Raw genomic sequence first — 15016 nt, 5'->3', positions numbered from 1 at the left:
AAGATCTTCGTGGGCTATACTCTGCCTTGTCTCAGGGTAGTAAGTTGGTGGTTGAAGATATCCTTCTAGTGGTGTGGGGACTGTGCTTTGGCAAAGTGGGTGGGGTTATGTCCTGCCTGGTTGGCCCTGTCCGGAGGCATCGTCGGACGGGGCCACAGTGTCTCCCGACCCCTCCTGTCTCAGCCTCCAGTATTTATGCTGCAATAGTTTATGTGTCGGAGGGCTAGTCTGTTATATCTGGAGTATTTCTCCTGTCTTATCCAGTTGTACTGTGTGAATTTAAGTATGCTCCCTCTAATTCTCTCTTCTCTCGGAGGACCTGAGCCCTAGGACCATGCCTCAGGACTACCTGGCCTGATGACTTCTCGCTGTCCCTTGTCTACCTGGCCGTGCTGCTGCTCCGGTTTCAACTGTTCTGCCTGCGGCTATGGATCCCTGACCTGTTCACCGGACGTGCTACCTTGTCCCAGACCTGCTGTTTTCGACTCTCTCTACCGCACCTGCTGTCTCTAACTCTGAATGATCGGCTATGAAAAGCCAACTGACATTTACTCCTGAGGTGCTGACCTGTTGCACCCTCTACAACCAATGTGATTATTATTATCTGACCCTGCTGGTCATCTATGAATGCTTGAACATCTTGGCCATGTACTCTTATAATCTCCACTCGGCAGAGCCAGAAGAGGACTGGCCACCCCTCATAGCCTGGTTCCTCTCTAGGTTTCTTCCTAGGTTCCTGCCTTTCTAGGGAGTTCTTCCTAGCCACAATGCTTCTACATCTGCATTGCTTGCTGTTTGGGGTTTTAGGCTGGGTTTCTGTATAGCACATTGTGACATCGGCTGATGTAAAAAGGGCTTTATAAATATATTTAATTGAAATTTGATTGACTTACCAGGATTGTACCACTCTGGGTTCTCGGGAGTTTTTCCTATTTCAAAATGAACAAACAAACAGTTATTTTCAACTATGAGAATGCAAGATTGAACATGTAAAGGTCACCAAACATATCCCCAAACTCTGATTCCTAAATAGGGTTTCTTGTGAAAATGGACAGAGGACTGTTTATGTTGGCCAACCGGTTCAACGTGGGTCAAGCAGACACTTTTGAGTTGAAACTAAGGAGGAGCTAGGACACGTTTACAATCAGATGGCCTGTGTGTGTGTGTGTGTGTGGTTACCACGGGGGATCTGGCAGACCCACTCCAGCCTGACGTCACAGTGGAATGGGGTGGCGTAGAACGGCCGCGGAGGGAATTCATGTATCAGGAAGACAAAGAAACTCTTAAAGGTTCCTTTCAGTGTCTGGTTAAAGACAGAGAAAGAGACATTAGTTTCAAGAGGACAAACCATTTCAACATCGACATGAGATATGACAACCGTAGACAGATATTCATCACCAAACTGTTTCTGTACCCTGGGGCCAGTGGCTTTTATAGATAGTAAAACTCCTGGCCCTGATGATAATGCCTGACAGATTGTAATGACAGTGCAAAAGATGTAGCTACTTCACAGGTAGTGAGAGGGAGCTCTAAAATGGAGCATTTGATGTAGGAAGAAGCTGACATGAACACAGAATGAGGGCGGGTTTAAGTAGTGACAACTGCCATGACCACCCAACCAGCAGCTGCTCTGCAGTTGTTGAGGCCGTATTCCAGTATCTGAACCAACCCACCTTAAAGGCTGTGCAGCCACGGTTGTACTCATCATCCTCGTGGAACTCTTGGGGGAAAATGGCCATGGACACCTTCGGATGAATCACGACATGTAATATCATCAGAATGGTTACTTGTTATAGTATCTCTACGGGAGTTACACACAGAGGTACAATGTTTTTGTCCTCTACTCACAGGCCTGTTGTCGCTCCACTCCCAGGAACCAGCAGCTGGGTTTCTCCTGTTCAGCCCCACCCAGAAGAACCGGTCATCACTGGGACAGACAGGACACAAACACTGTTAACAAACATATCATTCTCACATCATTTTTTGGGCTCAAAAGGCAGTGTTTAAACACTCTTCCAGTGTCTTAAGTATGTTGTTGCTAGTGAATGCACCTTCCCCCTGCAGAGCATTGCAGGACAGGGTGTGTCCTGGTAGGAACCATACTTGTTACTATTGACTGGAATCAGCTCACAGTAGCATAAAGACGATGATCCTGTGTGAATTTGAAAACACAGATGTGTGTGTGTGGTAACTGTGTTGGGCGTTGGTGACAGTTACAGTGGTGGGATCTAGAGCGGTGTGTAAGCTCTGACCTATGAGAGATATGGCAGTGTGGCGTGTACTGCATAAAGCTGCCATTAAGCTGCTGTTGTTGGAATGTGGTTATAAACATACCTACATCATTCGCATTGTTTAGTTGAGGGGGCTAGTCTGACTATTATGATTTGAGTTTGTGTTATCGCTGAGTTCAAAAGAATGACGTGTGTGCGTGCATGTGAGTATATGCGCAAGTGGTAGGTGCAGAGTGTGTGTGTGTGTGTGTGTGTGTGTGTGTGTCTGTGCGCAAGGGCCCCTACCTGATGGAGTTTCTCATAACATAGTGCAGGGCACTCATCTCCTGTGGGTGGTTGAAGCTGGGCAGATGGGCCCCCAGGGCCTCACAGAACCTCTCTGCCTCCTCCCAGGACCGCTTACGACTCAGCCTCTCCTCGTGGAACACCTGGCACAGCATTGCCACGGTTACCAATACTAACACGCCAAGACCCTACGGTAATGTTGTTGTAACACACTAACATACGGCAATCGGGTCGTCATGAGACCTCAATGTGCAACGACACAGTAACTTAAACCAACAAGGTCACTAAGGCACAGCGAGGGGACACATGCTTGTGAGTGAAGTAAACTGGATCTGCGTCAATTCATTTCAAGGACACACACAGGCCTACACATACTTTGTAGCAGTAGGAAATGCCAGGCCTGGATGTCCATCCATCAGGACAGGGAAGGTTAGGGTCAGGCTCAGGCTCTAGGGGCTGTGGAGCGGCGATGTCTCTCTTACAGATGGAGCCAGCTTTAAACATGGTGCAGTTCTTTACTACCCATTTACCCAGAGGCTTGGCTGTGGACATCACTGCACAGCCCCCTGCTAGGGCTGAAACACACACACACAGACACACACGTAAGTAACTCGCATACACACGTATGTAACACACACAGACACACACGTAACTCACGCACACCGATCACTTGTTTCTCTCCATTTCTCACCACTGAAACCCCAACAAGGTTAAACCCTCACCCAAATACAGAATACTTCTCAGTCGGGACTAACCTGGTTCAAACACGCCCCAGTTGGTGTATGCAACGTTGATTTCCGAGCCATCCTGAGCGACCCACTGGTACTCCCCTGTAGTCTTTATGTCCTGGAGGCTGGTCCAGAAATACTGGCTCTTTACGTTGATCTCTTCTGCAAGGAGTCTATTGATGAAGGCCTGCTCAAACCTGTGGAGAACACGTTGAAGAACGACTGAGCCTTGCGTTCTAAATGGCCCCCTATTCCCTATATAGTGCACCACTTTGGACCTTGCAAGAGGGAACAAGACAATTAGTGAGACCACGCTGAGTGTTGAGAGTTAACGTGGAATGCTGTTGGGTTTTGGCACCCTTCCAAGGCAATTTCTCTGAAACACAGCGTTTACTTTACAGTGACCGGAAAAGAAAGAGCTAAAAGAGGGAATGAAAGCGAAAACATGGACCGGCTGTACCTGTTGTTAATGGTGAGATCACACCTGTCCCTGAACGACACTTCTTTAGAGTCCACTTTGTAGCACGAGTTCCCATGTCTCCTCCAGTCCTTCAGGAAGGGGAAGAAATGTAAACAAAACGAATAAAATGAAATCAACAATCATTCAACTGTTACCCTACAGCTAGATGCCGTTTGTTGTTTGTCCTCGGAAATGAAAACAAAATGAATAAATTAAACAAATGAAATCAATCAAAAGAGCTGGACAAGGTACAGCGTGTCCTGGGAAGAGGAGGTTGGGGCTGGGGAACAATGCTTACCCCTTCAGGAGGGCATCCTGCCGTAGAAGACTCGTTCACCTCTCCCTTCTTCTGACACATGAAGGGCAGCTCCTGGGTACAGCTCCCAACCCTCCAGCCATGAGACTGGAAACAGAAAAAGGAGATAAAGGCATGGGTCTAGATATACCGTACATAGACTTCCTATAGGGGTTGTAATGCCCAACATTTAAGGTCTGCTATGAGTACAATGTCATGTTGATGAAATTAAAGTGAGCAATGGGACCTACTGTCTATTTCTTAGCAAATTGTTAGCCTGTCAAAGCATGTTATTGTTTAAACAGATCCAGAAGTAGCCAAGCAAGATCTGTTGTAGGCTAAACCATCTTGCCAATGATCACACACACACACACACACCTCTCCAAAGTAGTAGACACAGTGAGAGTGTCCTGAGGGTTGGATAGGATGATTCCTGTCCCAGTAGGTGAAGGAGACTGGTGTCTCATCAACCCAGCTAAGGATGGCTGGGTTCCCCGTCCCGTTCAGACCGATCCACACGCCCAACACATCTTGTGATTGGTTTCTCTGAGTGTGCAGTGTACCTGCATGGAACTGAGTGCTGATCATCTCCATGCTGTCCAGGCTGTGTAGACTGACCAGGCCTCCTCCGATGGTCTTACAGTAATTCTCGGCCTGAGAAAACATCTTTGGTTCATCCTTCACCAGCTTGTAACAGAACATGTTCCAAGGGGCCCAGCCCTCGTCACATATGGTGGATTTATACACCAAAGGCTCTGCAGAGAAAAACAAGATCAAGAAAAGATAGATAGAAATAATATTGTGTGAGTTAAAAGGCTAGGATGGCCTGACATGTAAATTAAACATTTGAGCACTTGGAAGAGCACTCTAAAGATAAAAAAAACAGAGGGAAAAATACAGTTGAGTTGAGATGCAAAGCTAGGATGGCGTTAAAATGTAAAGTGCTTCAGCACCATGGAAAAAGGTGCTACATAAATCCCTTTGGCAGAGGACAGAAATACAGTATATCTAATTGGAGGATAAAAGAGTAAGACCTTCCCTATTAATGTGATAAACTGGTTAACTCTTACCTGTTGCTACCGACTGGGTGACGTTGACGTTTTTCTTACAGATGTAGGGAAGTTTTTTATCGCAGATCTCACTCTCGTAGTAGTTTTTCGAATTCACGATTCCACAGTCTGACTCCCTTAGGATTGATGTGTGTGGCATCCCTACACACACACACACACACACACACACACACACACACACACACACACACACACACACACACACACACACACACACACACACACACACACACACACACACACACACTCTCTTAGTTTAGCTTTCCTAATGAACCAGAAAATCAGTAGTTATTTCTGTTTGTTTATCAAAGTTAGCAGGCTTGCTCATTGATACTGCTTTGCAGTAAACTCCTCGGTACTGAGGGTTAACAAAAACACAACCCAGAGAGGTCAAAGGGCTCTGAGTAAGGACAGTGACTGTCACGCCCTGATCTGTTTCATCTGTCTTTGTGCTTGTCTCCACCCCCCTCCAGGTGTCGCCCATCTTCCCCGTTTTCCCCTGTGTATTTATACCCGTGTTCTCTGTTTGTCTGTTACCAGTTTGCTCTGTTTTCTAGTTTTTCTACTGACCCCTCTGCCTGACCTGACCCTGCCTGCCATCCTGTACCTTTACCCCACTACTCTGGATTATCGACCTCTGCCTGACCTGACCCTGCCTGCCGTCCTGTACCTTTACCCCACTACTCTGGATTACCGACCTCTGCCTGACCTGACCCTGCCTGTCATCCTGCACCTTTGCCCCTGTTGTTGTAATAAACATTGTTACTTCAACACAGTCTGCATCTGGGTCTTACCTTGAAACGTGATAGTGACGTCATCACCACTCTGACACAGCAGTCGTCCCAAATGGCAGCCTATTCCCATTTACAGTGCACTACATTTGACTAGGCCACGTGCTAATGGTTATATACAGAGGCCCATTCAGGCAAGTTGACTTGTTGTTCAAGCTCGTTCACGACGGTCCTCAAGCACACACACACTGCCTGGCCCTGTGCAGTGCTGCGTCCAGTCACAATGACCCTGCCTGCCTGCTCACAACACAACACTGGCCTCTGTGTTTCCCTGGTGGCATTGTGACACAGGCTGGAGAATGAGATGGGTGCCAGGCAGTAGGGTGGTATGGCTGTGGCATACCTGTACCAACCAATGTGTGTACTATACAGTATATGTGCCGCGGCTATATCGTTGTACTATAAATAGTAATACCATATATGTACCATAGTTGTACCATGGTTATTACATAGTTGTACCACAGTTGCACAAAGTACCAAGCTAAAGCAGTGTGTCTGTATGTGTTGTGTCCTCACCGTTGTCCCAGCGCACGTCGTTGAGGGGTGAGCCGTCTGACCACTGCCAGCCCTGAGACATGTCCAGCTGGTGTAGGCCGATCCACATCCTGGCTGGCCTGCTGTTATGGGCCCCGTCCACTTCAGTTCACACAGAACAGAGACCAGACCAGATTAGACAAGCTAATCTAGCTACAAAGTAAATGACAGAATCTTCATTTTTACTGCCCGTGTGGACATATATCATATAGGCAATCAGTCAATAAAAGAATAGCTATGTTTTAACCCCTCTTAACAGTCAGTGAAATAGGTTCCTTTACATGTCTTCTAAACTGTGATGATAATAGTGTAATAATGATGGATGGTGATGGTTCTGAACAATAACAGTCGTGCAGTGTCTCTCGTCTAAAAGCTTCCTTGTATAAATCTCCCTCTCTGTTATCCAATGAGATCAAATGACATCTGCAAAGTGCACCATCCTGCAGTGCACACAAAGACTTTCCTTTCCTGTGTGGTGAAGGAACAGTCATAGAGAAAGAGCTGTGGCTGCCCTCTTTCTGTATGTGTGTGGGTGCATGTGCGTGCTCAAGCCGCAGCTGCTGCTAAAACTGAAGTGATAGAATGAAAACTGACAATGACACGTGAAATGTATGCATTTTGATTTCTAAACAATTGAGAGGGTAATTCCAGTGTGTCTAATCCTGAAAGTACAGGCACAAATACTACACTATAAACTCCTACAATACAATACTATTTTTGTGCCAAGTAGTTGTAGTCCCAAGTACTGTAGTCCCAATTACTTCCAGGTAAGTAGTATGTGCCAACTAGTTCCAAGTATGGCATCTTTGCAGTACATGATTCATATTACTCTTCCGGTAATGTAGGTTTGGGATGTTTGTTTTGTTTGAATGCGGCCACAGACAGCCACTATAGTGGAAGGCAGTCTTACAAATGGGGAAGGCGTGATCCTCTGAGCTGGAGACGCTGAGTAGGTCAGCTCCCTGGCTGCGACAAGAGTCCAGCGCTTCCTGCCATGTCACCGCAACCTGGGACACAAACTCATAACAGGGTCCCCCCTCAGGGCCATCGAACAGGGCCCTGCAGCCTTCCTCTGTGTGAGAGATCAGAGAGGGGATTCAGAATTGAGGTAGTATGTGTGTGTATGTCGGGGGTTGTGTGCGTATCCAGCAGTACCGCTGTAGTAGTACTGCAGTCCAGCAGTACCATTTCTCAACTAGCATCCAACAGACAAATGTATCGTTCCATATTTCAGGAACACTTATCGGCAAACATATGCCAAATAAAAACAGTGTCTGAACTCCATACATGTATTTCTAAACTAAGTCAGAACCCCCTACACAGCCTCACAGAGGATTGACATCATCAGACACTGAAAAATGTAATCCGTCATAAGACTTCATCTGGGAAAATCTCACAGCCAACATGCCAAAGTGAAGGAGCGAAGGGCATTGTGGATTCAGAGCAGTCTCGTGTAGCCAGACTGAAACATTCAAAGATTGTGGAAGTAAACCGTCTGGCTCGAGAGACTAGGTTCAGAGCAGAGTTGGGGTCAAGTCAATCTTAATTCCAGTCAATTCCGTAAAATTATTTGCACTCCTATGGCCAATTTCACAACCTTAATTCAACTGACGGGAACTGAAATAGAATTGAGCCCAATCTTGAGACAAAGATCTTTCTACTCCCTTCTCTTAAAGGGAAACACCACCCAGACTAGTAGAGTACTAAAAAGAAAACTCCATCCAAAAACTATATTTTGGTATTTGTTTCATTAGTCCGTTGTTGATATAATCCCAAGATGTTTTGTACGTCAGCAATCGGGCAACTGAATTTGATTAATGTCAGAAAGTTACAACTGAATTTGACTGCTGACATGCAAAACATTTTGGGATTATATTAACAACGGACTAATGAAACAAATACCAAAATATATTTTCCTTTAAGTACTCTATTAGTACTAGTTCCAGTAATCATTATATGTGAAGGAAAACGGTACAAGAAGACTAGTAGTAGATTCATTCCAGAATCATGATTTATATCTATAATTAAAAAAGAAAACTTGCCATGTTTTAGACAATATCCCATCTTTTTGTCAGCGTCATAGTCGGACGTTGTGGAACACCAGTATAGTTCAGATGATTGGTCGTCGGGGAGGCACTCGTGGTACCAGCTGCCGTTGTAGTGGAAGGGAAACTCACAGGGCTCCCCGGTCGACGTCCCATTGGTGGTGTGGACAACTATGGGTAGAGGAGAAATCATTTGAATGAATCCCATGGCACCCATTTCAAATGAGTTTATTAGGAATATCGGAGATAGTATTCAATCTGGACATATCTAAAGATACAACCTCGCACAGTTTGACTGTCAACTCAACTGGATTTAGTATGTAGGACAGGTCTGTGTACAGGTCCTTAATGTAGGACCTGTACACAGAACACATTCATTGAATACAAAAGCTGCTGCTTTCAATGGAGGGCCAGAGTTTAGATAATGTTAAACTGCATCATTTAGCACAAGGCCACTGGCAAACAACTTGCATACAGTGCCATAGATATGATTTCAAATGGAACAGGGTCAAGGGTATTTATTTAATGTAATGTGCAGGGGGCATCAATTGGATATGGCACAGTATGGCAGTCACCATACCCTAGTTCAACACCAACAATTTAAAATAGGCTACTAAAATCATTCTAATGCAGATTAAAATGCAAATGCAGTTTAGCAATATTAGTGGGCTAGATTTAGAACTATGTGGACAGTGTCACTTTCTGACCAGTAAAGGGGTTATTTGTTATTGTAGTTTGGTCAGGACGTGGAAGGGGGTGTTTGTTTTATGTGGTTCGGGGTTTGTTGGGTTGTTTGTTTAGAATGTTTCGGGGTTTGTTGGGCTATGTGTTATGTAGAGGGGTGTTTGTTTAGAGTGTTCCGGGTTATGTTCTAGGTTAGTGTATTTCTATGTTAGATCTAGGTTGTTTAGTTCTGTTTAGTTAATTGGGATTGGCCTTCAATTGGAGGCAGCTGTTCCTCGTTGCCTCTGATTGAAGGTCCTATGTATAGGGGTGTGTTTGTAATGGGAATGGTGGGTAGTTGTCTCCTTGTTTAGTGTCTGAGCACCTGACAGGACTGTTAGTGGCGGTCGTTGTGTTTGTATACGTGTTTTGTTTGTTTTTCCTTCTTTTAACCAATTAAAGAAGATGAGTATACATGTTCTCGCTGCACATTGGTCCAATCATTACGACACCCGTTACAGACAGCTCTGAGGCAGGCTGTTTATCGTAGTAGAGAACATGTTTTAGGACGCCTCTGAGCGGGAGGAAAGGCTGCAGTGAACAATGCAACTTTTCTCTCAAAACAGTGCAGAGGTGGAAAATGGCTGTTTGACTTGAAAGGAAACTAGAGTTTTTAATTCCCGGTGCTGAGCTAGTGTGTAGCAGCTAACTGCTGTATGACATGTGTTTGTAGAATGTTAAGTCCCCTATCGACTGCGCCAAATGAAGCTACAGCAGCCAAGGTGATAAAGGCTGGAGTCAATAAAGCTGTTCTCCAAATTGCATTTTTGAGTTTTTAAAATTGTGTAGAAATACAGCAAATGAGCTTCAACCATACCCTACGTTTAGTTAAAATGACAGGCCTTGCCGAGTCATATTAGCCGTGTTAACAAACACGGTTACAAGGAAGACTGTGCTAATTCTGGTTGGAAAGATTCCCCTTCAATTACAAACGGAACTAATAAAACATCTGACTGCCAAGCAGAGCTCTGTACGGTGCACCTGACATTAGCATACAACAGACCATGCTAAATATATTGTCTCCAAGTGATACAGGATGTTCTTCATAAAGATATCAACGGAAGAGTCCAGGTACACTACCGTTCTAAAGTTTGGGGTCACATAGAAATACTGGTTTTTGAAAGAAAAAAAATCAATAAATTGTCCATTAAAATAACATCAAATTGATCAGAAATACAGTGTAGACATAGTAAATGTTGTAAATGACTATTGGAGCTGGAAACGGCTGATTTCGAATGGAATATTGTCACGACTTCCGCCGAAGTCGGCTCCTCTCCTTGTTCGGGCGGCGTTCGACGTCACCGGCTTTCTAGCCATCGCCGCTCCATTTTTCATATGTCCATTTGTCTTGTCTTGTTCCATACACTCCTGGTTTTCATTTCCCCAATCAATCTACTTGTATTTAACCCTCTGTTTCCCATCATGTATTTTGTGTGTAATTGTTTCGTGTTATTGTGGTGTTTTATTACGCGCCTTACTTTTGTTATGTTCCGTGTTTTGAGCGCATTTGATTTATGTAGTGCTCTAGTTTTTGGGAATGAAAATAAAAGTGCACCTGTTAAACATTACTCTGCTCTCCTGCACCTGACTTCGCCTCTAGTACACCCCTTGACAAATATCTACAGAGTCTCATTATCAGCAGCCATCACTCCTGTGTTCCAATGGCACGTTGTGTTAGCTAATCCAAGTTTATCATTTTAAAAGGCTAATTGATCATTAGAAAACCCTTTTGCAATTATGTTTGCACAGCTGAAAACTGTTGTGCTAATTAAAGAAGCAATAAAACTGGCCTTCTTTAGACTAGTTGAGTATCTGCAGCATCAGCATTTGTGGGTTCGATTACAGACTCAAAATGGCCAAAAACAAAGAACTTTCTTCTGAAACTCGTCGGTCTATTCTTGTTCTGAGAAATTAAGGTTATTCCATGCGAGAATCTGCCAAGAAACTGAAGACCTCATACAATGCTGTGTACTTCTCCCTTCACAGAACAGCGCAAACTGGCTCTAACCAGAATAGAAAGAGGAGTGGGAGGCCCCAGTGCACAACTGAGCAAGAGGACAAGTACATTAGAGTGTCTAGTTTGAGAAACAGACGCCTCACAAGCCCTCAACTGGCAGCTTCATTAAATAGTACCCGCAAAACACCAGTCTCAACGTCAACAGTGAAGAGGCGACTCCGAGATGCTGGCCTTCTAGGCAGAGTTGCAAAGAAAAAGCCATATCTCAGATTGACCAATAAAAATAAAATATTAAGATGGGAAAAAGAAGACAGACACTGGACAGAGTTTGAGGTGTTCGGATCACAAAGAAGAACATTCGTGAGATGCAGAAAAAAAATGAAAAGATGCTGGAGGAGTGCTTGACACCATCTGTCAAGCACGGTGGAGGCAATGTGATGGTCTGGGGGTGCTATGGTGGTGGTAAAGTGGGAGATTTGTACAGGGTAAAAGGGATCTTGAAGAAGGAATGCTATCACTCCATTTTGCAATGCCATGCCATCCCCTGTGGACGGCGCTTAATTGGAGACAATTTCCTCCTACAGCAGGACAATGACCCAAAGCACAGCTCCAAACTAGGCAATAACTATTTAGGGAAGAAGCAGTCAGCTGGTATTCTGTCTATAATGGAGTGGCCAGCACAGTCACCAGATCTCAACCCTATTGAGCTGTTGTGGGAGCAACTTGACCGTATGGTACGTAAGAAGTGCCCATCAAGGCAATCCAACTTGTGCGAGGTGCTTCAGGAAGCATGGGGTGAAATCTCTTCAGATTACCTCAACAAATTGACAACTGGAATGCCAAAGGTCTGCAAGGCTGTAATTGCTGCAAACGGAGGATTCTTTGACGAAAGCAAAGTTTGAAGGACACAATTATTATTTCAATTAAAAATCATTATTTATAACCTTGTCAACGTCTTGACTATATTTCCTATTCATTTTACAACTCATTTCATGTATGTTTTCAAGGAAATTTTGAAGTGACCCCAAACTTTTGAACAGTTGTGTATATCTAAATTCAGTGCATTCTTGTAAAATGTGGCTAGAGGTTTTATACATGTAAATAAGCATAGATAGTTTTGCCCATCTCATTTAGGCCTATGTTTATTCTATTCTATTATGCTCTATTCTATTCCATTAGGAGAATAAGCCGCCCAGAGGACAGAACACACTCACTGCGCATCGGCCGCTGGCAGATATTATCGGTCGACTCATCCCTCCTCCAGGAGTCTGAGGAGCCGCGCTTGGCACCGACCAGCCCGTCGGTCACCGTGAGGCCCATCTGGTCTACCATATAGACGGCCCCGTCCAGGCAGCTCCACAACAGCATGGTGTTCTCCATGGGGCTACAGCTGAACAGAGACAGGGCCTTGGTGTTCTCCTCCAGACCCAAGCATCGGGATGTGCCCACGTGGAAGAGACGGTGGCCGGACCCCCACTTCCACTGTGACCCCCTGGAACCGTCACACTCCCCCAGGGTCACGTTGAACCCGGACCCTCCAGACTTAGCCCCTGCTATCCCGTAAATTCCAGTCCCAGACGTGGACATAGCTACCAGGCACTTCCCTGTGCTCACATGCTGTATGGTGAAGGTGTCGTTACCTGGAAATGATCATGAACATAAGTAAATATAGTGATATTATAGTCATAATAAAGTGTTAGTAAATATAGTGACATCACTACAACAATATAAGTTCATTCAACACAATATTTTAGTGTGTTTACAATATATTTTGCATCACTATTCATTAGAATGCTTGGTTGATATCTACAACGTCCCATCTAAATGTCAGCTTAGCTGCTGGTTATCTATTCCTAAATACAGCTTGCCGTGGAGGCAGGGAACCAAGACTACATTTCAAGGCAATCAACAACAGTCAGATAAGCAAAAAAATATAATCTAGAAAGGCCAGGGGTCTATTGGGCCTGTGCTTATCATGGTCTCCAACATTGATTGCTGATAATATTCTCAGTGAGCAGGCCAATTGCTTTTATCCTCCATCATGTGGCAGCCTTAAATCCATTAAACATTCTACCAACAATACAGAGTGGTTTTATCATTTCCTGATCTGGACTAAAGAATTTAATTTAATTAGAGGCCAATTAAATACAACTGGGTATGATGTTTCACTCTGAAACACTTTCGATGAGCTGAAAATAGCCTTTATTTTCAACAATTAGATACAGTATAAAGTGTGCAAATGTGAACGTGTATGTCTAATAAGGAAGACCATATAAGGAACTATTAAACAGTAAACAACATAAAAGTAAATGGTTTAATTCTCCATAGTGTATTGACCTGATTTACTGGACAAACTAGGAAGAAAAACTCAAATGACAGTAGCTGTCATAAATGTAAAACCATAAACAATATCATGTGTACTGTATAATTGTCACGCCCTGATCTGTTTCCGCTGTCTCTGTGATTGTCTCCACCCACCTCCAGGTGTCACCTGTTTTTCCCATTAGTCCCCGGTGTATTTACCCCTGTTTCCTGTCTCCCTGTGCCAAGTCAACAAGCGGGTTTCCTAGCTCCTATTTTTCCCAGTCTCTGTTTTTTCCTAGTCCTCCTGGTTTTGACCCTTGCAAGTCCTGACCACTCTGCCTGTTCTGACCTCGAGCCTGCCTATGGCCTGGTACTGTTTGGACTCTGACCTGGTTTATGAACTCTCGCCTGTCCCTGACCTGCCTTTTGCCTACCTCTTTTGCTATAATAAATATCGGAGCTCAACCATCTGCCTCCTGTGTCTGCATTTGGGTCTCGCCTTGTGCCTTTTATAATAATAGGTTAGCAGTTGAACTCAGAAACATAACAGACTGCATCACTGAGTTGAACATATTCAGCCTATGATGAGTATGAGATTAGCTATTTATAGGCTGGCACAGCAACATTGTGTATGTCTAATAAGGTGGCCTATGCTCATTAAAGAGAGGCTAACCGGGAGAGAGCGAGAACAGTAACGTCTACTTGACCAACCTCGCAGCAATGACTTTGCAACATTGTACCAAAATACTCAATAGGGCTGCACATTTGAAACGCCAGAGGGGTTTCAAGAGGTCGTTATTTTAATTATGATGGATATACTTTATAAAATGGCCATTACGCATTTTGAAAGCAGATGAGGAATGAGGAAATTGATTATACGGCAAACGTACGTTTCCTGCTTTTGAAATTGAACAAAGGGGCTTGAAGTCTCTTTATTAAACCTAACCTCCCCCCCATTTAAAACAATAATGGGCTACCACGGACTCTCTAAGTAGCAGTAGAGCCTATGGAAACGCGATAATCTTTCAACGAGTTTAGCCAGGAACGGGGCGCGCATGCCTAGTGATGAAAATGGAAAGCACCCTACTTACCGGAATATGTAGTTGATGCGCAAGTTCCAAAACAAATAGTTTTATCCCAAAGGAATAAGAAAACACATAGGTAAACGGTTGCTTGGAGTGTCATTTTCACTATGGTTATAATACCACGTCTTCTCTATTCTCTACGTCTCCAGTAGCCTGCCTACAGTTTGCGCATACCCAATTCTGCGTTTCAAAGTAACACAAGCCTACTTTAAACTTGTTGACTGACAGCTGGTTGTGACTATTCTCAATGCCCCTTCCTAGGCTGTTACCGTTTTCTGCGTTTTTCGCCGTGGAAGATTGCGAGCTTGTGATTCGCCAACATTCAACTACGCATCACAGACCACTCCCAGTCCGCGAACTGAAAATGACACCTTTATTGATGTTATTTTGCAATATGATACACAATTCACAGTACATGTGTATTATGCTGAGTCAACGACAAAAGGCACTGATAAATAAATAAAAGTATGTTGACGCTGCGTCTCCAACTATCATAAGCCACTGTCAG

At 44.3% G+C, this 15016-nt stretch overlaps 1 protein-coding gene across 2 annotated transcripts in view; it reads right to left on the bottom strand.

Moving 5' to 3' along the window:
- Positions 1-14779, bottom strand: part of LOC115196040 (lymphocyte antigen 75) — a 42142-nt gene extending 27363 nt beyond the window's left edge. For both annotated transcript variants that reach the window (XM_029756515.1, XM_029756516.1), the window contains exons 1-16: positions 14515-14779; positions 12334-12759; positions 8437-8610; positions 7305-7466; positions 6377-6496; positions 5070-5210; positions 4378-4754; positions 4003-4107; positions 3705-3793; positions 3272-3441; positions 2892-3091; positions 2517-2659; positions 1849-1927; positions 1674-1745; positions 1180-1303; positions 894-929 (exon numbers count right to left, since the gene is read on the bottom strand). In XM_029756515.1, coding sequence (XP_029612375.1) covers positions 894-929; positions 1180-1303; positions 1674-1745; positions 1849-1927; positions 2517-2659; positions 2892-3091; positions 3272-3441; positions 3705-3793; positions 4003-4107; positions 4378-4754; positions 5070-5210; positions 6377-6496; positions 7305-7466; positions 8437-8610; positions 12334-12759; positions 14515-14608 — 2512 coding nt within the window. In that variant the 5' untranslated portion in view covers positions 14609-14779. The remainder of the gene's footprint in view (positions 1-893; positions 930-1179; positions 1304-1673; positions 1746-1848; positions 1928-2516; positions 2660-2891; positions 3092-3271; positions 3442-3704; positions 3794-4002; positions 4108-4377; positions 4755-5069; positions 5211-6376; positions 6497-7304; positions 7467-8436; positions 8611-12333; positions 12760-14514) is intronic.
- Positions 14780-15016: the final 237 nt, after the last annotated feature.

The sequence above is a fragment of the Salmo trutta genome, chromosome 6 (genome assembly GCF_901001165.1).
Source record: "Salmo trutta chromosome 6, fSalTru1.1, whole genome shotgun sequence".
Taxonomy (NCBI): domain Eukaryota; kingdom Metazoa; phylum Chordata; class Actinopteri; order Salmoniformes; family Salmonidae; genus Salmo; species Salmo trutta.
The sequence above is the reverse complement of the archived record's forward strand: the minus strand, read 5'-3'. Positions and strand labels throughout refer to the sequence as shown.